The sequence below is a fragment of the Bufo gargarizans genome, chromosome 3, assembly GCF_014858855.1.
Source record: "Bufo gargarizans isolate SCDJY-AF-19 chromosome 3, ASM1485885v1, whole genome shotgun sequence".
Classification (NCBI taxonomy): domain Eukaryota; kingdom Metazoa; phylum Chordata; class Amphibia; order Anura; family Bufonidae; genus Bufo; species Bufo gargarizans.
Window position 1 is genome coordinate 237582497 of NC_058082.1, and position 26280 is coordinate 237608776.

The 26280-nt window shown below is 46.1% G+C and overlaps 1 protein-coding gene and 1 long non-coding RNA gene across 2 annotated transcripts in view; both read left to right on the top strand.

Annotated features, from left to right (window-relative positions):
- Window positions 1–1164: 1164 nt before the first annotated feature.
- On the top strand, window positions 1165–3679 carry LOC122931267 (ankyrin repeat domain-containing protein SOWAHC-like). The gene is given in 2 exon segments (XM_044285324.1): window positions 1165–1782; window positions 1784–3679. Coding segments are annotated over 2 exon segments (1380 nt in total). The 5' UTR covers window positions 1165–1288; the 3' UTR covers window positions 2670–3679.
- Window positions 3680–22556: 18877 nt separating this feature from the next.
- The window catches only part of LOC122931207, a 74217-nt gene continuing 70493 nt past the window's right edge, over window positions 22557–26280 (top strand). The window contains exon 1 of the long non-coding RNA XR_006388223.1: window positions 22557–22688. This is a non-coding gene — a long non-coding RNA (uncharacterized LOC122931207). The remainder of the gene's footprint in view (window positions 22689–26280) is intronic.

The window sequence follows — 26280 nt, forward strand, 5'->3', positions numbered from 1 at the left end:
GAAGCGGGGGGGGGGACACTTCCAATTGGTTGGATGACTGGGACAGAATTGTGCTGCAATAAATGACCCTCATTTTAGTGGAACACCCCCTTCCCTGCGAAGCTGCACCCCAAATTGCATCAACTTTTGGCTCACTTTATGACAATGTCTCGTCACGATGTGGGTCATTGTGTTCCTAAAAAACGGCATCGGCTAGTTACTTATTTACGTGCTCGTGTCCAATCTGTGGAAGGAAAATCTTAGGCTACTTTCACACTAGCATTTTTTGTGAATCCGTCATGAATCTGCAAAAACGCTTCCATTACAATAATACAACCGGATGCATCCGTCATGAACGGATCCAGTTGTATTATGTCTTCTATAGCCATGATGGGTCTGTTTTCAACACCATTGAAAGTCAATGGGGGACGGATCCGTTTTCTATTGTGCCAGAGATAATGGATCCATCCCCATTGACTTACATTGTGTGTCAGGACGGATCCGTCTTTCTCCAGATCTCAATAGCGGAAAGGGAAAACGCGAGTGTGAAAGTAGCCTTAGACAGAAGTATTCAGGACATCTCAGTGTTTTCCCACTGTGATTAATTCATTTTTACGAATTTTGGGCACGTTCTATCCACCAATAGACCAAAGTAGAGCCAGTTCCCGCATTTTTACAGTGGACCAAAAGTCCATGGAAATTCGCATGTGGATACGTGTGCTGTCTGTGGAGAAGCCCTACGAAACCTTCTATACATTGGGTGTGATATTGGGACAGGTGGATGTAGCAGAGCTGGATTTACATTGCCATAACCCTAGGGCACATTTCAGTTGGTCAGTACTAGAATAAAAGAAGCTTTTTCCTCACAGACCGGCTACAGGAACTGAATGAAGCAGCTTTACCTGCCCTCCTCCACACTCAGCCCCGCTACATCTACCACTACAGCTGCCTCTATTGTCCGCCGCGTGTCACTATTCCACACCGCTTTGTCTGCGAGGTAATGTAGCTCAGCGCTTGCACGGTTCAGATTGAGCCACTTGCGCACGCCGCCGGGGGGAGTCTCCCGAATGGCTCCTTAGGATCATACACAGCCGATTGGCCATGTGCAGGAACACTCCCCTTTTCTCACGCTCTGAATGAGGTGGTACAGTCCGCTCTGGGTACCAGGCGGGAACGCGCCGCTGGCAGCTGCCAGTGGCTCTGAAGAGGTTGCTAGGAGAGAGCTGACATTACCACCCCCGCCGAGCCTCCCAGGAGGGAGGAGCCGCAGTGACATGTCTCCCGACACCTGTCCGGGCAGCGGTCAGTCATGAGCGACATAAGCCGGGATTCGGTCATCTCTTTCTTGAGGGAGAAGGGCGGCCGTGTCCCCAACCAGCAGTTGGTGGAGCATTTCCGGCCGCTGCTGACCGCTGCGCCTCCCGGAGAGGCCCGGGCCGCTAACCGACAGCTCTTCAAGGATATCGTGAATGAGGTGGCGAGCGTGCGGGCGGAGGGCGAGGTGAAGTACGTGTGTCTGCGGAAAAAGTACCGGAGAGCGGGGGAGTCCGGCGAGGACCCAGCAGCCGGAGCACGGCAGCCAGAACCGGGCGGCAGCCCGATCTCCGCACACAGCCCGGATTCCAGCAGCGGGGAGGACGCGAGCAGCACACCGGAGCCCAGCGATGAGCCGCCGGAAGAGCATCCTCCGGACTCCGGGGAGGAGGCGGGAGATGGTTCACCGGGGTATGACGCACCTCCCATCATCTCCGTGACCGAGGAGCCGGAGGACGAGAGCCAGGCAGCCAAGCGCCCCCCAGGAACTGCCCGATGTCTCCCTCCTGAGCGGGAGGACTCCGCGGAACAGCCGCAGGGGCGTCCGGGACCCGGTGTCCCCACAGCTGCGCCGGGGAGGACTGCTGCTCCGGGCCGGGCTCCGGGACTCTGACAGCTCGTCCCTGCACAGCTCCTCGTCCGTGTCCGGGAATGAGGAGGACGAGGCGGGCTCGGTGGCGCTGGAGCCCTTGGAGCACGCCTGGATGCTGAGCTCGTGCCGGGCGCGCTGGGACTCCCTGCAGGAGCTGCTGCTCGCCGAGCCCGGCCTCATCACCCGCCGGGACTTCATCACCGGCTTCTCCTGCCTGCACTGGGCGGCCAAGCACGGGCAGCACGAGCTCCTGGCAACGCTGCTCACCCACGCTCGCCAGCACCGGGTGCCTGTCAACATCAACGCCCGGGCGTCCGGGGGCTACACCGCCCTGCACCTGGCCGCTATGCACGGCCACCTGGACGTCATCAAGCTGCTGGTCGGGGCGTACGATGCGGAGCTGGACATCAGAGACTACAGCGGGCGGAAAGCCTGGCAGTACCTGAGCCCGGACACGGCCCGCGATGTGCAGGCGCTGGTGGGAGCGGTACCGGCTGCGGCCGAGGAGGACGAGGGGAGTTCGGGAGCGGGCCGCTGGCGGCTCTCCCGGGTGCTGCCCTCCCAGCTCATTGTGCACCGGCTGTCACAGCTGCCCGAGGACGAGCTGGACGGTGGGGGGCGCCACAGAGGGGACATCAGCAGGAAGGGCTCCGGGAGACCGCGGCTCAATAAGATCAGGTTCAGGACGCAGATCATCCACAGTAACCTGTCCGCCCGAGACCCCGAGGACGAGATGTTCAAGAGCCCCATGAGACACCGGCCCAAGTCCAATGTGTTCGGCTGACGCTGCCCCACTGTGACTGGACTATGTATGAGGCGGCCTCAGGACTATACACATACAGGCGGCCTCGTGCAACCAGATTTCGGCTTTTATTTTTCCAGCGCAGCTTTGAAAATGATAGGTGTGATTTCATTGGTTGCTATGGGTAACTGCTGAACAGTGTGTATGCATTCCTTACTAGCCTAGACGGGTAAAGTGAAAGCTGCAGTCTGATTGGCTGCTATAGAGTTTGTATTTTTACTAATTTTATATACAAATATGTTGCACATTTTTTGAAGCTAACAAATAGTTGTACTACAGTGGTGGTGAGGTGGAAGGGTGTTTGATAGAACTGTAATATTTGGTACAGGAGGCCGCCTGTCTTTTATAACTTATGGGTGGTCCAGTGCTTCATGTAAAATAAGGCACCAAGGGGGAGATTTATCAAAGCTGGTGTCAAGGAAAACTTTAGCAACCAATCAGATTCCACCTTTCATTTTCCAAAGGAACTCTGATAAATGACAGGTGGAATCTGATTGGTTGCTATGGGCGACTAAGCCAGCTCTACTTTACACCAGTTTGATAGATGACCCCATACATTTCTATTTTTGTACCTCACCTGCCCCCGTGATACACATTGCACAGATAGCACTTTCTGTAAATGTAACGTCCCATAAGCTGAGAACTGAATGGCGGTCATGTCAGGCCCGGGTGAGGTGGGGTGTCATGTCTGCCAAGTTTGGATCCAGCAGGGAAGAAAGGTATAGAAGCAGGCGGACATGTTGCAGTTTATAGTGAAGGCCCTTATCATCGGATCTTCTGTGGATTCGGCTGCGGGGAAGGGAATCGCTTACCTTGCCTGCCTGAGGATTATTTGGTGCTCGTGTCTGTGTTTCAGTATACTTGACGTCACAATGTCACAAACCAGTGCGACACAGTACCAGGTAGCATGACTGGGAGGCGGTAGGATGAACTTAAAAGGGTTTGTCAAGTTTTAAACGTATATATCTGGTCCTCATAGATGGGGACTAAGAGAATGGATCGGTGGTGGTCCAACTTCTCGCAAAGCTGGGGTCCTGTGCCAACCCTCCGAGTACAGTGATCACATGTGCGCTGCTGCTCTATTTATCTCTGGGACTGTGGAGGAGAAGCGGCGTACACAGTATGGCCCCATAAAGATGAATGCAGCAGCATTGCACATGACACAGGACCTTCCCCTGATCGGTGGAGGTCCCAATGGTTGGACCCCCACCAATCAGACTCGTATCCACAAAACTTGGCAAACCCCTTTAATGATGTACACTAGCATATCGATATTTGTATTAGCGATTGCCTATACGGTCGCTGCAAGTGATATAATAGCAGTTACAGACCTTGTTGAGCCGCCTGTTTAATGTGGTCACTTGTCGGCCATTGCTCCTAAATTTCTGCTTCAGGAACACACAAATCTATTACTTTATTGTAATGATGTTATTCCTCTTTCTGTTAAGTGGATAAAAAAAATGTAACTTTTTCACACAAAGTCCACGATGGATAAGCCCATTTCCTTGAATAGAAGGGATTCTGGGTGCAGATTTTTCAGCGAAAAATAATCATTAAACTGCACATGGTCTAAAGCTTTGATTTATACCTCTCTTCCCTTGTTGGATCCAACCCCCAACCATTGAGGGCGGCAGAGACATTGCACGGTAACCAGATGTGTGACCCTGGCTGAGGCTGAGTTCACCGTCGGCTTTGTTTTCTTTTTAAGGAGAGGAGAGACGTCCAGATTTACTTTGTAAAGTGATATACTTCTCCCTGTGACCAGTTCACGTGAAAGCCTATGTATAGCCTACATCTAACAACTGCACAACACTTGCAAGTAGTCTTGATTGAAAATATCCTACCATACTGTGTATACAGTTCCTGTGTCTCCATGGTTACAGACTACAAACAGAACCTGAGTAGTCAGATCCTGCAATACTCAGTTCCATGTACTTTTTGATAAAATTGGTGTTTGAGATTTATCAAGGCCTGGTGTTTCCGTATTCCAGTCTTGATTCCCCCCCCCCCCCCCCCCCTGCAGATGTCTCAATAAATTTGGAGTATCTCTGGCCCTGGTGCGCCAGAAACACTAATCTACAGGTAGTCTTGAGCTATAGCTTAAACGGAACCTGTCACCTAAAAAACGCCTCCCAAACTACCAGCATTACATTAAAGTAGCCAGCAGTATTTTTCTAAAGATACTTTTCTTCCTCTGGTCAGATGCACCAAAATCTTGAAAAACAAACTTTAATCCCCTGTCTGCGCTATGTAACAGCAGAGTTTGAAGTCAAGGGGGTAGCGGCCTCCTCGCTTCAAGTCAGAATAACCACGCCCCCTTTCCCAGAACCTTCGCTTTTGATTGACAGCCGATAGCTTTCGGCTGTTCAGCAAAGCCGGCCGATTGTGAGTGCGCGTCAGACATTCACGTGCGCGACTGTCAATCAGAGGTAAAGGGGCTGGGAAAGGGGGTGTGGTTATCTTGACTTGAAGCGAGGAGGCCGCTGCCCCCTTGACTTCAAACTCTGCTGTTACATAGCACGTACAGGGGAATAAAGTTAATTTTTCAAGATTTTGGTGCATCGGGCCAGAGGAAGAAAAGGATCTTTAGGAACATACTGCTGGCTACTTTAAGGTAATGCTGGCGGTTTGGGAGGCGTTTTTTAGGTGACAGGTTCCCTTTAAGCCAGTTTCTGGCGCAAGTTATAATAAATCAGGTGCGCTGAGAGAGGCCGCGCCTTCTCCTGTGAAGCCACACTCCTTTCTCATCACTTTAGAAAAGTTTTGAGAACTTGAAAAAGTCACAAATTATGGCGTGCAGCGCAATTTGTGACTTGAAGTCACAGTAGTAACTTGAAGACCATGATAAATGCTCCTCACTGAATTTTAACAGTAAAGGGTGTTTACTTGGCTTGAACCAAAATCCTTATGAAAACCACAGCAAGCCTGCATCCCATTGTTTTCCGTGGGAATCTGCATCGCTGTTTATATGGCCGCAGATTATTATGCAATCCACGTCAAGAAGGTGCATGTCTGTACTTGACACGGTTTCCACGTGCCTGCCACGGCAGGTGTCTGTGAGCAGATTACCCTCATTGAATGGGGCTCATCTGTGGTGTAATCAGTGTTGTGACAAACTACCAATAAGTGGCGGAAATCGGAGGCATATTTTGCATCAAATACCCGCCCAATTTTTCGGACGTGTATTTTACGGTGTGAACATGTATCAGACAGGTGTTACGGCTACGGGACAAGACTTCACAGGGTTTGCTTGTAGTGTTAGGGTACAACCGCGTGGCCAGGTTTCTTGATGCCGTTTTGAAAGTCAAAACCAGGAGTGAATTCAAATTTGGCTTCTAAAACTGCATGCAGAACCCCTACCATGTGGTCATACCTCTACTGCGGAGACACAGATCGTCCTAGGTTTGTAGGCATTTATTATGTCAGATGCATTAGAGTGATGATATGATAACGATACTGAAACACTAATGGGCACTATGCTGCAGGCTGGTGAAACGCGTAGCACCTTGTAGTAGGCGCCATGTTCATGGACAGTTAACTGGGGTCGGCCTCCTATTGTCTGTGCTGTCACATTCGCAGGTACTTGTGAACTGTTAACACTTTGCTTTCCATTGTTACTTTTGTGAGAAGCATCGATGCCTGATTTGCACTATGGTCCTCCCATCTCTATTAACTAAACACTCTCTGATCAACAATGAGATCCTGTCTTGTTTTTTCGGCCACCATGTTGATTCTGTGTGTGAGCGAAATCTTTCCCACATTTTCTTCCTAGCGGGAGCGCAGCTGATGAATGAGATCTTTGTGTTCAGTGTGTTTCACAGACTTGAATACCAGCGCACTAAGCGAAGCGTTAACCTCTGCAGCGCAGAAGATCCCTGGGAGGTAGTGCGGGATGAAGCAGATCAGCTCTGCCCAGTGATGGAGGGGTTAACGTCCCGGTACTTCTTTAATTTAATCTAATGACTGCGTGGAATAATGTACCTGATCACTCCACATTCTCCCAGACGTTCCGATGTTGCTATGTGAACAAGTCCTTTATCTCTCCTGCCGGAATCCAGGAAACAATACTGCCCCTACTTTGTGGTATTTATTGTGTGAGCTCTATGGAAGTAATGGGCGCTCAGAACATCCATCTTTTCAGGGTCGGGACAGATTAGCAGCATGATGATCAATGCAATGAGTGCAAAGAATTAAAGTGTCCTCCTTTTATCTGCAAATCCAACAGCAGAATACAGGATCTTCCTCTGCAATTCCACCCTAGGTCCATGGGCACCAAGCCACGAGCTCTTTTTCACATTAGCGTTTTTTGCAGATCCGTCATGGATGCATTCCACCCCAGGTCCATGGGCACCAAGCCACGAGCTCTTTTTCACATTAGCTTTTTTTGCGGATCCGTCATGCATCTGCAAAAACGGTTCCGTTACAATAATACAACCGCATGCATCCATCATGAACGAATCCGGTTGTATTATGTCTTCTATAGCCACGACGGGTCCACCTTGAACACCATTGAAAGTCAATGGGGGACGGATCCGTTTTCTATTGTGTCAGAGAAAACGGATCCTTCCCCGTTGACTTACATTGTGTGCCAGGACGGATCTGTTTGGTTCTGCTTCGTCAGGCAGCGTTTTAGTGTTCGCTGGGGGCAGCAAAAAAATAAAAAAATTCCTACGCTATGGGGGACATTATTTTAGCCGGGGGCCTACATAGGGGCATTATTAAAGCTGAGGGCACTATAAAAAAAATATTTACACCGTGGGAGACATTATTTTAGCTGGGGGCAGGAAAAATAAAAAAATTCCTACACTATGGGGGACATTATTTTAGCTGGGGGCATACTATCCCGTGGGTGTTCTCAGAAGGGTGGGTCTAGAAATAACTGCCAATCAAATTCGTTTTTAACAGACATAAAAAACTGACATTAAAAACAGACACACGGCCAGTAAATGGATGCACACGCACTGATGCAACATAGCCATGAAAATCTGACAGTGTGTCCGTTTTTAACAGACTTTTTTTTCACTGTCGTGTGCATGTAGCCTTAGGCTACTTTCACACAGTCCATATTTGATCAGTATTTTTAAGCCAAAACCAGGTGTTGGCCTGGAACACCGCAGAGGCACAAATCTTTCCATTATACTTTTTGTCTGTAGGTTCCACTCCTGGTTTTGGTTTGATGCAAAATACTGACCATAGGAAAACGGTATGTTCAGATGCATGTCGAGAAAGCATGATCGGGGGAGCAGAAATCAGAGGCTTGTCCTTAAATTTTGCAGTGGAGTTGTAGTCTGAATGCTACAGATCTGTCCATGGACTGCCCCAGTCAACCTCCCTTCTTGACATGGTTTTGAATTCCGCATTGAAAAAATGAGATGACATTTTGGTGCAGTATATGTGCCAAAATCTGCATGGAAAAAAGGCTGTGTAAACATCCTTTAAATAAAAAGGGTCCTTTTTGACCATTGTAGCCAAGCAGAGATAAGCTTGTCTGTAGTGTTATAGAAAAATGCCATACGGCCTTTTGGTACTATGAGTAACAAGGCCGCTTCTCTCAGACCGCGTTCATACGCGATGATCGTATATAGCTATTTATTGAACTTCCATAGAAACATTTCATGATCATATGCTGCCTGAGCAGAAGAACACGTTTTACATTTTTATGGCATGCAGTATTCTTGCTGGAAGGAAGAACACACCTTAATAAACGGTTACATTCGCGGTGAGTCACTCATTCCCCGCATAGTACACAGGTATGGCTCATTGTGTTCTGCCGAGTTGACATCTGGAAGCTGCGAGCATATGATCATGGCCACAGCCAAACAGGATATGTCTGAATTTGCACCTGCATTATGATTTATATATTCCATGGAAGTCCATGTTCTTTGGCCTTCCTTTTCTAATATTGGAATAAATATTGTTGCGTTAGTGATTTACAAGGAATCTGTCATCAGGTTCAGCCTGTCCACACCACAGCAGAATAATTTCCCGACAGGGTCCCTCATGACTGCGGCATTTCAGAGGAAACATTGTTTTATTAATGAGCAGGGCAAAGGGTGTACTATGTGGCATCTTCTTGCCCTCCTTGGCTTATCAAGTCTATCCATGTTTGCTTATAGGGAGCAACCTGTCAATCAAGCAGCGCAGGGAAAAGCCATTCGGTGGACTCCTCATTCCATTCCCCACTTGTCTTTAAACTATGGGGGAGATTTATCAAACTGGTGTAAAGTAGAACTGGCTTAGTTGCCCATAGCAACCAATCAGATTCCATCTTTCATTTTCCAAAGGAACTGTGAAAAATGAAAGGTGGAATCCGATTGGTTGCTATGGGCTACTAAGCCAGTTCTACTTCACACCAGTTTGATAAATCTCTTCCTATGTTTTCTCTGAAACATAGCACTCTGTCATGATATACTGTGTCAGGATTTCATGATGCCAGGTGCGGCTTGGGAACCTAAAGGGGTTATTAATAGCTGTAACCCCCCCCCCCCCCCCACCCTCCACACACAAGGCCTGGGCCCCTCATACAAACAATACTTACCTGGTCCCTGACGCCTGTGTGCTCCTGGATCCTTCCACAGCCATTGCTGCATCTCCCCATTGTGTAGATCACAACATCCGGCGACGGGGGGTGCAACCAATAGCAGGCCGCAATTGTGACCCGCTCCCCAGCTCACACGTTCTGTCCTCCTCTGACAATCATCTCTAATTATGATACAGAGGTGACACAAGGGGGCAGGTCACCATCACGGCCTGCTATTGGCTGCACCACCTGTCGCCGGATGTTGGGATCTGCACAAAAGTGGCCCTTATGTTGTAGGTGGGCACAGATTGATAGAAGATGGGGCAACACAAATAAGTGAGGTCAGCAATACCATAGTGCTCACCGGGAAATTTCCCAGTAGGGTCTATGGCCCCTGCATGATGCCCGTGAACCTGATGACTGGTTCCAACTAAAAGGGTTCTACCAAGATTGCCACTTATCTGCAGGATAGGTGATAAATGTCTGATTGGTGGAGTTCTGATCACACGAATAGGGGCACCGTCTCTCCTTTTAAATGAAATGTCAGTTGTACATGCACACCATCGCCCCATTGAAAGTCTTTGAGACCGCCGAAAATTCCGTAAAACTTTGCTTGGCTATCTTTGCCAGTCCCATAGAGATTGAATGGAGTAGAAGCATGCATGCTTGACCCCGGCTTCATGCACACAGAAGTCAGAACTCTCATTCTCATGACCATGAGCGTCCCAGCAGTCAGACCCTCAACGGTTAGACACATCACCTATCCTGTAGAGAGGTGATAAGTATCAATCTTGGTACAACCCATTTAACGTTTATTAGTCAAGGCTGTAATGTGTTCTGTTTTTAACACAAATGAGCCAGATCATAGCTTTGTTTTGCTATTTTTTTGTACTTTTATATCTTTTTATGGAAACAAGGTGAGAATTGTATATCTGCTAAGTAAAGATCCTGCTACTGTCTGGAGCCTTGGAAAAACTCTGCTATATACAGGAATGGGCAAATACCTCAGCATTCAGTAATATTTACATAACTACACATGTACACTGCCTGTCCCCAAAAAAAAGTCGTCACCCAAAAAATATATTATCTAATATTTCATAAGACCGCCTTTAGCTTTGATTACGGCACGCATTCGCTGTGGCATTGTTTCGATAAGCTTCTGCAATGTCACAAGATTTATTTCCATCCAGTGCTGCATTCATTTTTCACCAAGATCTTGCCTTGATGATGGTACAGTCTGACTGCTGCGCGTTACAGTCGCTTGACTTTCTGGAAGTGCGCGTTACAGTGAAGGATGGTGTATTACACACCACGGGCTTTTGCAGGCCCACAGCGACTAACTTGCTGCTTCACCAGACTAGTTTTCATCCGCCGTCGGTGAAGAGAGCCGTCCCATACGGACAATTCGTCCGTTTGAGGAGGATCAACGACACTGACGCCGGATTTCACAGGCAGGCAGAAGAGCTCAGCAACCGGCTTTTGGATCGGGGCTACCTGCCGAGAGTAGTCTCAGCAGACCTATGCAGGGCAGCTGCACTCGATCGAGATGCATTGCTGGCTGAGAGAGACAGAAGCATTGAACAACCCCGTTTCACCTTTGCATTTAAATATAGCCCCGCTGCGGACATCATCAAGCGGGTTCTAAATGAAAACTGGGATCTTTTGAAAGGGGATCCCGCTTTGAGCAACCTCTCCAGCCAGCGACCAATGGTCACATTTAGAAAGTGCACAACCCTTAAAAGATAATTTGGTGAATAGTGTACTCCACAAACCACAGGTGGAGACTTGGCTTACGAGTAAAAAATCTAAAGGAAACTATAAGTGCGGACATTGCTCCCTTTGTGCATTAAATGTGTGCAGTAAGTGGTTACAAATAGGAGGAGTTAAACACGTGGTACGGGATTTTATAACGTGTCGTACACCCTATGTTGTTTACGTTTTATTTTGTCCATGTAAGAGATTTTATATTGGCAAAACAATTCGCCCACTTTTCGAGCAAATAAGAGAACATGTCAATTCTATCCGTTCAGGCAAGGGATGCCCCCGCTTGATTGAGTATATCAGGGCCGCGCACGGCGGCCGCCAGCGTTGTCTTCCTTTTGCAGGAGTGGAACAGGTTCGACCCATCCCTAGGGGAGGGGATCGACACCGGCTGCTCCTGCAGAGGGAAGCAAGGTGGATTCTACTCACTAGAGCCACTGGAGCAGCGGGGCTGAATGACAGGAATGACATGTCCGTATTCCTTTAAGAGATGAAGTGAGACAACTTTATATGTTGCATAAATTAGTAATGTCACTATACAGCGACATGCAGTATATGAATATGTCCGTATGACTATGAAGGCTGATTTTACCTTTGGTACTGATTTGTATGTAATTCTTTTTCTAAAAAAATTAGCATATCATGAAAAGGTTCTCTAAACGAGCTATCAACCTAATCATCTGAATCAACTAATTAACTCTAAACACCTGCAAAAGATTCCTGAGGCTTTTAAAAACTCCCAGCCTGGTTCATTACTCAAAACCGCAATCATGGGTAAGACTGCCGACCTGACTGCTGTCCAGAAGGCAATCATTGACACCCTCAAGCAAGAGGGTAAGACACAGAAAGAAATTTCTGAACGAATAGGCTGTTCCCAGAGTGCTGTATCAAGGCACCTCAGTGGGAAGTCTGTGGGAAGGAAAAAGTGGGGCAGAAAACGCTGCACAACGAGAAGAGGTGACCGGACCCTGAGGAAGATTGTGGAGAAGGACCGATTCCAGACCTTGGGGGACCTGCGGAAGCAGTGGACTGAGTCTGGAGTAGAAACATCCAGAGCCACTGTGTACAGGCGTGTGCAGGAAATGGGCTACAGGTGCCGCATTCCCCAGGTCAAGCCACTTTTGAACCAGAAACAGCGGCAGAAGCGCCTGACCTGGGCTACAGAGAAGCAGCACTGGACTGTTGCTCAGTGGTCCAAAGTACTTTTTTCGGATGAAAGCAAATTTTGCATGTCATTCGGAAATCAAGGTGCCAGAGTCTGGAGGAAGACTGGGGAGAGGGAAATGCCAAAATGCCTGAAGTCCAGTGTCAAGTACCCACAGTCAGTGATGGTCTGGGGTGCCATGTCAGCTGCTGGTGTTGGTCCACTGTGTTTTATCAAGGGCAGGGTCAATGCAGCTAGCTATCAGGAGATTTTGGAGCACTTCATGCTTCCCTCTGCTGAAAAGCTTTATGGAGATGAAGATTTCATTTTTCAGCACGACCTGGCACCTGCTCACAGTGCCAAAACCACTGGTAAATGGTTTACTGACCATGGTATTACTGTGCTCAATTGGCCTGCCAACTCTCCTGACCTGAACCCAATAGAGAATCTGTGGGATATTGGGAAGAGAAAGTTGAGAGACGCAAGACCCAACACTCTGGATGAGCTTAAGGCCGCTATCGAAGCATCCTGGGCCTCCATAACACCTCAGCAGTGCCACAGGCTGATTGCCTCCATGCCACGCCGCATTGAAGCAGTCATTCCTGCAAAAGGATTCCCGACCAAGTATTGAGTGCATAACTGAACATAATTATTTGAAGGTTGACTTTTTGTATTAAAAACACTTTTCTTTTATTGGTCGGATGAAATATGCTAATTTTTTTAGATAGGAAATTTGGGTTTTCATGAGCTGTATGCCAAAATCATCAATATTAAAACAATAAAAGGCTTGAACTACCTCAGTTGGTGTGTAATGAATCTAAAATATATGAAAGTCTAATGTTTATCAGTACATTACAGAAAATAATGAACTTTATCACAATATGCTAATTTTTTTAGAAGGACCTGTATATAGTTAGGCCCAGACAGGAAAGAGAGAGTGCAGTATAGTCCAGGAGGCTAGTTAGTGCAGTCTAGCCTGCCTGAGTTTCCTGAGCAAAGAAGCTCAGAAGCTGCCATCCAGGGGAAGAGTTTGCCTCCTGAGTAACCAAGTACCTATAAAGGTACAGAGCAGAGACAAGTTTATTCCAGCCAAACAGAGAGCTGAAGGGGACATATACCAGAGGAAGGTTTTCCCTACCCAAGGATAAAGCCAGCAATAGGGCATACGGGCCTTGGAGTAACCCAGACAGGACCTGAGGAAAAGTGCAGCCTGATCTATAAGTGTTTATGCCCTCTGAGTATCTTGCAAAGACTTTGCCTGCCATTTTATATAAAGCCTGCCTGTATTTAACCTTTTTACATATGGAACCAACTAAAGACTGTAAATTAGTTGAACTGTTTCAGTAAAAGAAAGTTCTTGTTTACTGCAACTTGTGTTCCTCAATTATTACTACAATAAATCGGTGTTTCACCGTTACCGGCACTGGCGTCACGAACTTAAAGGGATCTTGCCACCGGCACATTTGCACATTAAAAACCTGCAACACCCAGGGCACCTCACCTACCACCCGGCCTGGTCACTATACACAGAGAGTGCCCCAGAGGATCCATGTGCCAGCCTCTCCATCACTGCTGTACGCTTGCCCAGGGTATATGAAAAACTGAGTACCAGAAACACCCTTGGTTAGTGACCTCACCATCGCTCACCCTGCAGGGTTGCGTACTGCAGTTACACCTTTGTGTGGCTTTAAAAGTCCTTAGGGTATTACGGGTTCTGCAAATAAAGCTTTGTCTAATAGTATACTGTAAAATTTACAATTTCCATCACTTTGCTCTGCAATTCACTCTCTCCTACCACTCGCACCATTCCTATTTTGATGGAGTATGATGAAATTTCATCCATAGTGACATCACAAATAAAGAGTATGAAGAAGACAGCTGGAGACAGAAATCTGTAAGCCAAGGGACTCTGTGCGCCGGTCTGGTATGTAAACACTTTTTACATGGAGCTTTGGTTTTCCATATAAACAGATACAAATGTGTATTCTTCAGATGTGGACTGAGAACTTAAAGTGGATCTTGAAAAAAAACTAAAAGTGGCCCCATGTTGTAAGCAGGAAGGTGAGGCTAGAAATGCCAAATACTAAGTGCCATAGGTTAGCACAATATACTGCCTCAGCAGAACTATATACCATAGTACAGCACAATATACTGCCTCAGCAGAACTATATACCATAGTACAGCACAATATACTGCCTCAGCAGAACTAAATACCATAGTACAGTGCAATATACTGCCTCGGCAGAACTATATACCATACTACAGCGCAATATACTGCCTCAGCAAAACCAAAAACCATAGTGCAGCACAAATTATTACCCTAGCAGAACCAAATACCAGTGCAGCGCAAAATGCTGCCTACAAGAAGAAAATGCCACAGTGCAGCACAATGGATACCCAGTCAGAACCAAATGCCACAGTGCAGTACAAAATACTAAACCAGCAGAACCAAATAACACAGTGAAGCACAAAATGCTGAATCAGCAGAACCAAATACCACAGTGCAGCACAAAATATCTCCCTAGAAGCTTCCCCTCTGTGGTGGACAACTCCAGCTCACACGTTTTGTCCTCCTCTGCCAGTCATCTCTAATTAAGATATAGAGGCGAGACGCAGGCCACAGCACCAAGCCAGCCCTACCTTCAGCATGTAGCCTTGTCATGCAGGAGAGTGCAGTACTATATACCTATTACATCCAGTAATGTCTCCTCTGATGTACATGTTGCCCCCTTTCCTCATGATGACTTCTTCCAGCCATGTCTCATACTCCTAATCTTTTCATCATCCTCCCCACTTTCTTAACATCCCATTCTGGTGCCCCAACAGTGTCATCCTTGTGCCACTGCAATACTGTGCTGCTGTGCTCCCCAAAAAACATACTGCTTAAAAAATAGTGCCCCCTGTAATAATAATGCCCCCTAAAATATCACTAGTAACACAAATGCCCACTATAGTTTCCCCAATAATAATAATGCAACCTATAATGCCCTCAGTAATAATACTGCCCATATAGTACCTCCAGCAATAATCATACCCACCTTAGCACCTCTGCCAATATTAATACCCCCCATTGTGCCACCAATTATAATAGTGCCCCAGTATTAAATATGTCCCCATAATGCTCCCTATAGTGTCCCCAGCAGGGGCGTAATTACCATAGCGGCAGACCATGCGACTGCTATGGGGCCCAGGGCAAGAGGGGGCCCAGTCTCAGTTGGGATTATCTCCTCTTCTACTGGAGGTGAAAACTTCCCCTAAAGCCCCTATAGTAATCAAGTGGCCAGATGAACAAATAAAAATCGAATACCCCGATCCTGTTCCCTTACGCTGTTGGCGGAGTAGGCCGCAGGACTCCTCTGACCTGAGTTGCTTTCATCTAAGCAAAGGAGTTCACAATGATGTCATTGTAGCGCCTGTGTCCTGCACAGGTGGTTGTGATGATGTCAACACATGATAACCTGTTCCATTTTACTGCTTCACAGGCTTTAGGCCTAGTATCTTAAGGCTTATGAAGGTTAATTGCAGGGCAGTAAGACAGCGTCTCTCTGCCTGGCCACAGTATTTGAATACAAGAGGGCACTTGTAGCTACAGGCTGGGTACCTTATTAGTATCTGGTACTATCAGAGTTAGTTAACACTGGAGCACCAGAATGTTAAGTAGCTAGCAGTCATGAGGAGGGCTTGCGCAGCCCACTGAGAATTGTCCCGGAAGAGTCTATAACCAGTCTGCCCCTGATATTTTTATGCCTTGGTTTTCTCATTGTAAGCTCTGTGCAGCTTGTATGAAGATACCGTAAAACCATCTTCAGCTATGCTCACACCAAAAGCTATAGTACTGGCACAGCTAATAAACATGATGTAGGAGTTACACTGGCACACATATGCAGAGAATTGATGTTGGATATGACATTGTCCACCTCTGCACATATGCACTTTCATTGCTAGTCTAAGTACACAATGTGAGTTATTTCAAAGGACGCCTACCATATGACTTTTAGTAACATTTATGGGTGATTTGTTCATTGGCTCTAGTCCTAGAAAACATTGTCTGACTAAGCAACTCTAAAACAAAGCTGTAATGCTGAAATGTGTCATTACCTTGCCTGTTGCTCAGGCTGCACAATCAAATACTGTATGTGTGCTTAGTCTACATTATAATACCTGAGAGCAAATTTCTTCATTTTTTTCTTGTGTCTCTTACCATTAGTAGGTACAGACGTGGACAAAATTGTTGGTACCCTTTGGTCAATGAAAGAAAAAGTCACAATGGTCACAGAAATAACTTTAATCTGACAAAAGTAATAATAAATTAAAATTCTATAAATGTTAACCAATGAAAGTCAGACATTGTTTTTCAACCATGCTTCAACAGAATTATGTAAAAAAATAAACTCATGAAACAGGCATGGACAAAAATGATGGTACCCCTAACTTAATATTTTGTTGCGCAACCTTTTGAGGCAATCACTGCAATCAAACGCTTCCTGTAACTGTCAATGAGACATCTGCACCTCTCAGCAGGTATTTTGGCCCACTCCTCATGAGCAAACTGCTCCAGTTGTGTCCGGTTTGAAGGGTGCCTTTTCCAGACTGCATGTTTCAGCTCCTTCCAAAGATGCTCAATAGGATTGAGGTCAGGGCTCATAGAAGGCCACTTTAGAATAGTCCAATTTTTTCCTCTTAGCCATTCTTGGGTGTTTTTAGCGGTGTGTTTTGGGTCATTGTCCTGTTGCAAGACCCATGACCTGCGACTGAGACCAAGCTTTCTGACACTGGCTAGTACATTTCTCTCTAGAATTCCTTGATAGTCTTGAGATTTCATTGTACCCTGCACAGATTCAAGACACCCTGTGCCAGACGCAGCAAAGCAGCCCCAGAACATAACAGAGCCTCCTCCATGTTTCACAGTAGGGACAGTGTTCTTTTCTTGATATGCTTCATTTTTTCGTCTGTGAACATACAGCTGATGTGCCTTGGCAAAAACTTTGATTTTTGTCTCATCTGTCCACAGGACATTCTCCCAGAAGCTTTGTGGCTTGTCAACATGTAGTTTGGCATATTCCAGTCTTGCTTTTTTATGATTCGTTTTCAACAATGGTGTCCTCCTTGGTCGTCTCCCATGTAGTCCACTTTGGCTCAAACAACGACGGATGGTGCGATCTGACACTGATGTTCCTTGAGCATGAAGTTCACCTTGAATCTCTTTAGAAGTCTTTCTAGGCTCTTTTGTTACCATTCGGATTATCCGTCTCTTAGATTTGTCATCAATTTTCCTCCTGCGGCCACGTCCAGGGAGGTTGGCTACAGTCCCATGGATCTTAAACTTATGAATAATATGTGCAACTGTACTCACAGGAACATCTAGTTGCTTGGAGATGGTCTTATAGCCTTTACCTTTAACATGCTTGTCTATAATTTTCTTTCTGATCTCTTGAGACAGCTCTTTCCTTTGCTTCCTCTGGTCCATGTCGAGTGTGGTACACACCATATCACCAAACAACACAGTGATTACCTGGAGCCATATATATAGGCCCAATGGCTGATTACAAGGTTGTAGACACCTGTGATGCTAATTAGTGGACACACCTTGAATTAACATGTCCCTTTGGTCACATTATGTTCTGTGTTTTCTAGGGGTACCATCATTTTTGTCCATGCCTGTTTCATGAGTTTATTTTTTTACATAATTCTGTTGAAGCATGGTTGAAAAACAATGTCTGACTTTCATTGGTTAACATTTATAGAATTTTAATTTATTATTACTTTTGTCAGATTAAAGTTATTTCTGTGACCATTGTGACTTTTTCTTTCATTGACCAAAGGGTACCAACAATTTTGTCCACGTCTGTATATGGGTTTGCTTTAACACCTCATGTTGCACTGCATGAGGCAAATGGTGGCCACAACAGATACTGACTGGCTTTGTGGGTGGATCAAACAATCCCATCTACTGGTGGTCTATTCACCATGTGCATGCCCGCACGTAACCACTACTCCAAACACCTCCTAATAGATATGTCATAACAGCCTAGATAGCAGTCAATTCATCGAATCAACCATCCTGCTTCTCTCAGTCCAAAGATGCGCCCCCATCTGAAAGTCTGTCAACTGGGCACAATGGGGGTAATTTATTATTAGATATACTCCAATTTTTTGTGTATATCTGTCAGATTTGGTGGCAAAGGGGATTTGCGGATGAATCTGCGACTTTTCCCCACTCACAGCAGGTCTAAAAAAGGGGTATGGCGTGGGTGGGGAAGGAGGGTGGCCTGTCTCATTTATCATTTTCTACACCTGTTTTAGGTGTAGAAAATTATCTACATCTACACCAGCACAGAGGCCGGCGCCTCTTCAAGACTTAGGCGCATCATGCACCAGCGCAAGGGGTTATTAAGACCGGTATCTAAAACGCTTTTTTCATAAATGACCCCAAATGTCTTTAAGTGTGTCTTAGAGACATGTCTAGAAGTCAACATACTCTCACCAAAGTGTACACTATCCAAAAGTAGCCTCTGAGAGCCTTTTTGTAGGTCAGCAAAGGAAGCACTTTTATGCCCTCTAGGCAAGACCCAGTGTCTAATCAGATCACATCTGTAATCTTTTACATATCTGCCTGAGACATAAATGCATGGAGAATTTTGCACCAATCTGACATTTCTATATAGGTGCACAATTTTTTTGTCAATAAGTATTGAGTGTTGATATATTCGTTTTGATCGAGCACCAAAGTGCTCGGGTTGAACACCTCGGGATGCTCGGTTGTTCTACCGAGCATAATGGAAGTCAATGGGAGAACCCGAGCATTAAAACAGGCACCCCCTGCTCTGAAGAGGGGGGGGGTGTCTGGTTCATAGAAAAAGGTCAAAATTGATGGAAACCCCACCGAAATGGTGCGGGAACAGCATGAGGAGGATGTCTGGAGGCATCTTGGACTCCCAGGTCGCTGCTGGGAACGATGTTGTCCGAGTAATACACCACTTTTACAGACAATAATACGCACAAAACCGAAGATAAAATCGATTTTAAAGGACAAATTGTTAGGAAACATTCTTTCCTGTATATTTACTTATATATAAAGTGCAAGTGCTGACAAAATTTACAAGAGGCACTCTGATACAACCTGTATATCACATAATAGAGGGCCTCATTCACATTGTGGTACATTTGTTCAGGTAGTGGAACTCCTACTTCCAAAAATTACAGGGAACCGGCACTCCAATACACCCTTTATTACACATAAAGGATGGCATCGTACACGCTTGAAAAATTATTATTGATGGCCTGCTGGTGACCCTCAAAAACATTAGGAGCAAGGGCCTGATGGTGACCATCTAAAACATTACGGGCAAGGGCCTGCTGCTGATCTGACCATCTAAAACATTAGGGGTGAGGGTCTGCTGCAGAGCTGACTCTCTAAAACACCTGTTGGTGATCTGAGCATCAAAAAAATTATGGGTGAGTGCCTGCTGTTGAGCTGACCATTGAAAAAATTATGGGCAAGGGCCTGTTGGTGGGCTGACCCTTTAAAACATTATGGTTGAGGGCCTGCTGGTGAGCTGACCCTCAAAAACATTATATGTGAAGGCCTGCTGGTGAGCTGACCCTCTAAAAGATTGTAGGTGAGGGCCTGCTGATGGGCTAACCCTCTAAAAGATTGTAGGTGAGGGCCTGCAGGTGAGCTGACCCTCTAAAATATTGTAGGTGGGGGCCTGCTGGTGAGCTGACCCTCTAAAAGATTGTAGGTGAGTTCACCCTCTAAAAGATTGTAGGTAAGGGCCTGCTGGTGAACTGACCCTGTGAAACTTTATGGTTGAGGGCCTGCTGGTGAGCGGACCCTTAAAAACATTATATGCGAGGGCCTGCAGGTGAGCTGACCCTCTAAAAGATTTTAGGTGAGGGCCTGCTGGTGAGCTGACCCTCAAAAACATTATATGCGAAGGCCTGCAGGTGAGCTGACCCTCTAAAAGATTGTAGGTGAGAGCCTGCTGGTGAGCTGACCCTTTAAAACATTATATGCAAGGGCCTGCAGGTGAACTAACCCTCTAAAAGATTGTAAGTGAGGGCCTGCTGGTGAGCTGACCCACTAAAACAAAACGCTGGCGGCAGGGCAGGCCAGCACCTCCAAGGAGTAGAGTGCCAGTTCGTGCCACGTGTTCAGCTTGGACACCCAGTAGTTGTAAGGCACAGAGGGATCACTGAGGACACTGACACGGTCTGCTACGTACTCCTTCACCATCTTCCAAAATGTTTCCCTCCTTGTGACACTAGGCCGTGTATGAGGGTGAGGGTGCTGGCGGGGTGTCATGAAACTGTCCCAGGCTTTGGAGAGTGTTGCCCTGCCTCTGTTGGAACTACTGTGTGTTCCCCTCGTCTCCCCTCCTCGGTTGCCCAAGGAAATACGTACTCTGCCGCCATCGTTGTCAGCTGGAAATTTTTGGAGCAATTTTACCACAAGGACTTTTTGGTATTGCAACATTTTGCTTATCCTCTCCACCACAGGAATGAGAGATGAGAAGTTCTCCTTGTAGCGGAGGTCGAGAAGGGTGAACCACCAGTAATCGGTGTTGTCCAAAATGCATAAAACACATGGGTCACGGGAAAGGCAGCCTAGCATAAAGACAGCCATGTGTGCTAGAGTCCCAACAGGCAAGATTTTGCTGTCATAATCAGGAGGATGACTCTCAATCTTCTCATTCTCTTGCTCCTCTTCTGGCCATCCACGCTGAACAGATGGAATTAAACTTCCATAGGTACTACCCTCTGTAACGGAGGCAACGTCTCCTGCTCCTTCTCATCATCATCCAATTTGCGCTGAGAAGACGAACTGAGGGTGGTCTGTATAATGTCTTCCCCCATTTCCACCTCTTCCACATGCAAAGCGTCGGCCTTAATTGTGAGCAGCGAGCGTTTGAGTAGACACAGAAGTGGGATGGTGACGCTGATAATAGCGTTATCGCTGCTCACCGTCTGTGTTGATTCCTCAAAGTTTCTTAAAACTTCACAGCGGTCAGACATCCATGCCCACTCCTCGCTTGTGAAGAGTGGAAGCTGACTGGAAAGGCGACGACCATGTTGCAGCTGGTATTGCACTACTGCCCTCTGCTGCTCACAAAGCCTGCCCAACATGTGGAACATGAAGTTCCAGCGCGTGCTCACGTCGCACAACAGTCGGTGAGCTGGCAATTGTAAGCGCTGCTGCAGCGTTGACAGATCTGCGGAACCTGACGATGACTTGCGGAAATGGGCACACACGTGGCGCACCTTAATCAGTAGCTCAGGCAAATTGCGGTAGGTTTTGAGAAACCACTGAACCACTAAGTTGAAGATGTGGGCTAGGCATGGGATGTGTGTGAGCTTGCTGAGCTTCAAAGCCACCACCAAGTTACGGCCATTATCGGACACAACCATGCCTGGTTCTAGGTTGAGTGGCGAGAGCCACAGCTCAGTCTGGTCTCTAATCCCCTGCCACAGCTTTGCGGCGGTGTGCTGTTTGTCACCTAAGCAGATCAGCTTAAGCACAGCCTGTTGACGCTTCCCAACTGCAGTGCTACACTGCTTCCAGCTACTGACTGATGGCTGACTGGTGCTGCAAGAGGATCATTCTGAGGTTGAAGTGGAGGAGGAGGCGCAGGAGGAGAAGTGGGGGTTGGAGCCACTAACGTAGGTGGTGGCGGAAACCCTGATGGAATTAGGGTCCACAATCCTTGGCATCAGTAACACCTGTGCCATCCCAGGATACGATTCGTGCCCAGCCTCCACAACGTTCACCCGGTGTGCCGTCAGGGAAATGTAGCATTCCTGGCCAAAAGCACTTGTCCATGTGCGTTAGTCAGGGCACGGGTGATGTTACGGGACAAATGCTGGTGTAAGGTGGGCACGGCACACCGTGAAAAATAGTGGCGGCTGTGGACTGCGTAATGAGAGACAGCTGCCGACATCAGGCTGCGGAAGGCCTCAGTGTCCACAATCGCACAATTTCCAGGGCCAGTAATTTGGAAAGTTGTGCATTTAGTGCTATGGCCTGTGGGTGGGTGGCTGGGTATTTGCGCTTGTGTTGAAATGCCTGGGGTAAGAACATTTGTATACTGCACTGGGACACGGAAGTGGATGTGGTTGCTGATGGTGCTTGCGAAGGTCCAGGTGCAGGGCGGGAGGTATCCTGGCCTGCGCCTTCGACAGTGTATTGGCAAACCGGTAACACCTGTATATATATACATATATATTATACAGCATATATTTGTGCTAGCTGCAGGGAGCATTGACAAGGTGTATATACACAGAAGGTGGACATGAAGGTGTTAAGATTTTTCCAGCTGGAGAAAGTGGAATGTTAATCTAATATCTCATACAGCCCCAGAAAACAATGCCAGAGCACTGGGATTGCATAACACATTTATATTTCCCAGAATGAATAGTAGCCTTTGAAACTGATTGTTCCTGGATACAGGGAATCAACCAACATAGCTGTTTTATAATGGAAAAGTTCTACATTCACGTGTGTGCATTTATTGCCATCTGTAAAGTACTAGAGGAGAAGGACATGTGTGGTGCATCTGAGACCAGCGGAGCAGAGATGGTATGTAAGACGCCAATCATAATAAATGTCCCTCAGTGTTGCAAAATGTAAACTTTTTCCTAACCCCCAGGCGTTTGATGGGTGGGGTTTCTGACCACTGCAACATTCACCGATCACGAAAATGGGGTCCTGTTTTCCTCTGTATGACTGTAGTAGTGGTTGAACATGAAGGCTGCTCCTTGCCTCCATCTCTATAGGACCGCTGTCACCAGCTACTGCAGTAGCATTATGTCAGTCACTATTGATTGATATGAAGTTCTTCAGAGGAGGGAAATGAAAGAGCTAGAGAGCCAGAAGCCAGGGTGTTGAAGGTACAGTCAAGGTGTAGGAGAGATAAGAGGAGGAAGTATTTGTTGATGGTGGTGTCGCCAGAGTGGGGTTTAACCCAGCTATACTGCCAGGGTAAATACCAATGATAAGTGGCTTAATATGCCGCATTTCAGGAAAAACTCAAAGCCAGAAGTCAATTCCAAAGGAATAGTAATTATAAAGGAAGGACTTTCACCCTTTTTTTTTTTTTTTTATTAAATACTGTGTATGTGGAAAAAACCCTAAAGCAGGGGTCAGCAACCTCTGGCACTCCAGCTATCATGAAACTACAACTCCCAGCATGCTCCATTCACTTCTATAAGACTTCCAAGAACAGTCTAGCAAGTGTGTATGCTGGGAGTTGTAGTTTCAAAACAGCTGGAGTGCCGAAGGTTGTTACCTCAGCCTTAAAGTATGTATACATGCATGTCAACACTACATAAAGTACCAGCTCTCATTACTAAAGTTTACTATGTAATCAGCATCTCCTGCCGAGCCATTTTAACACATTGGTGGGCCCAGTGTAGAAAAGTCATGAGTGCCCCCCCCCTTTAGTTCCCTCACATAGTAGTTCCCCCCCCCCCTCCCCAGTGTTCCTACACACTAGAATGCTAGAATTGTTTTTGCCCCTTAAGCATCCTCTGACAGTAAGAATGGCCCCTTAGTGCCCCCTTACAATAGTGTTGCCCCTGTAGTTTCAGTAAAATTAAAAAGTAATACCTAGCCCTAGGTCGGTGATGGCTAACCTTGGCACTCCAGCTGTGGTAAAACTACAACTCCCAAGATGCCCCACTTGCTTGGTTGCTCTCAGAACTCTATAGAAAAAAATGGAGCATGCTGGGAGTCGTAGTTTCACCACAGCTGGAGTGCCAAGGTTAGCCATCACTGCCCTAGGTCCTCGGGATGCAGATACAGTTGAAATCAGGACATAATGTAGTCCCCCAACCATCCTGCTGAGCCCGGGACAGTTGGGAACCGGGAGCCATGTGACCTGCTGCTGGTGGGCCCAGTGCAGTTGCACCATTGGGCAAATTTTTATGGATAAAACAGCCCTGATATTCGGCTACAGGTAATAACTCACAAAGTCCTTCAAAGTCCTTTATCCTAGTTTAATTGACTAGGTTACCTACGTAAAATCAGCATCATAGATAACCACTACTATACAAACACATAATGGGAAGGACTCCTAGTAACAATGATTCTAACATTATGGCAAGTCAAGATAATGGCATGCACCCAGCCCAAAATCAAATACTTCCACTGTGCCAAAACCTTCAGATGGCATGCTAGATTTTAGCAAGTGAAAATCTGCAATATAATATCACATGTTGTCTGCACAATGTTGGCTTCCACTGGATTTAGTAATAAACACCAGGCATGAATGAAACAATAGGGAGTTTCCAACATCAAAATAACTTCGGTTTTAAGTAAAGATTTGATTCCCGGATCATTTAGTGCTGATTACATTTTGTGGAACAAAGGAACATTTTAAAAAGTTACTTTTAGAAGCAATAGAGCACTATAATGAAGGTTAATAGAAATGCACATTCTGCCATAAGGATGCCACTCACTATTTAGACATAAACAACATACAGTAATTACCCAGAAATAGACACACGTTAATTGCATATATAAAATATGTACGCACTCTGGCCTAGATCTACTTACGTGTCTACACTTTTTTCTGACCTGCTCGACAAGAGGTGGGGCATAGCGGAAAGGAGTTGAGCTTATTGGGGAAAGGGGGCAGGACCTAAGATTCGCCATTTTTTGCCAAAATTGCGCCACAAAGGAATCACAGGATGGCATTGCTGCATAAGCAAGCCCTGTATTGGCAAATCAGTGCCTTACAGATACAGGGGTGTGTGTAGGTTAAGTGGTACTCAGAGATATATATAGATGGACACATTTATTAAGACCATCATTTTAGACACCGGTCTTATTAACCCCTATAGCTGGGAGTGGATCTGCTGAAGTTATAAAGAAGCAGGGGCCTGTACCATACTTTGGGGCATTCAGCGCTGATACTAAACGTCAGACAGCTTCCTTGCTGTCTTACATTTAGACCATTTTGTACTCCTAAACCAGGCGTAGAAAATGATGAATGAGACGGGCCTGCCAGCAAATGATTGGCAATGATTGTGAATGAATGGTTTGTTCATGATCATTGCCCCTGTACAAGCAAGTACTGTGATGTCAACAGCAATGTGCAGTTTGCCTGCACTATCAATCAAATTGTTGGTAACCGCCCCCAGTAAATTTAGGAAGCAGGGTGCTGTGGGGGAGAATAGGTAGTGAACAGCGCAGATGGGACAACCGCTTTAAAAAAATAAAAAATAAACTTTTGCATAGACATAAGTATTCAGACCCTTTGCTATGGCAATTGAAATTTAGCTCTGTGGTCTCCCATTTCTCTTCATAATCTTTGAGCTGTTTCTACACCTATAATTTAGTTGATTGAACATGATTTGGAAAGACACCACCCTTTCTATGTAAGGTCTTACAGTTGATAATTCATGTCAGAGCAAAAAACCAAGTCTCAAGGAGGAAAGAAATGCCTATGGAGCTCAGAGACAGGATTGTGTGGAGGGACCGATCTGGAGAAGGGTACAAAAAATGTCTTAATAACACAGTAGCCTCCATAATTCATGAATGATTTTTTTTTATTTTATCACAAGGCCGCAACATAACAAAATGTGAAAAAAGTGAAAGTGTCTAAAGACAGCATTGCACATAAACTATTTTCTGATCTAAAGTGTTACATGTTATTCCTACATTAGAACAGATTAACCTGTGCAATTTCTTTATACATTGCTATGTGTAGAATTCAGAGACCCTGATCTGTGTGCTTAGGGTCATTATCTTGTTGAAAGGTAAACTTTCTGCCCAGTCTCCGCGATCCTCTCCGCTCAGTCTATGTCGCAGGAATATCATATGCTTTCCACAAGGACAACAGTTACATAAGTGGCTACAGTTTATTTATATAAAATCCACGTCATTGGAAATTTCCCATTGCCGTGCCTGTAAGTAATATTTTGCATAAACATCATATTCATGTCAGAACCTGATGATGCTACATAGGCGCTGCTCAGCTATTCCTGCAGAGTCAGTCTGATTCCTGTCCTCATGCCAACCACTGACTAACCTGTAGTTAGCGCTCCCTCTTTTTTGTTTTTAAAAAGAGGGGTTCTTCAGCAGCTGTAGTGTATATAATATAGTTGTGTTCCTGCTGCAGAGAAACAAAATGGAATAATATACAACTCAAACCCTTTTACAAAACAAA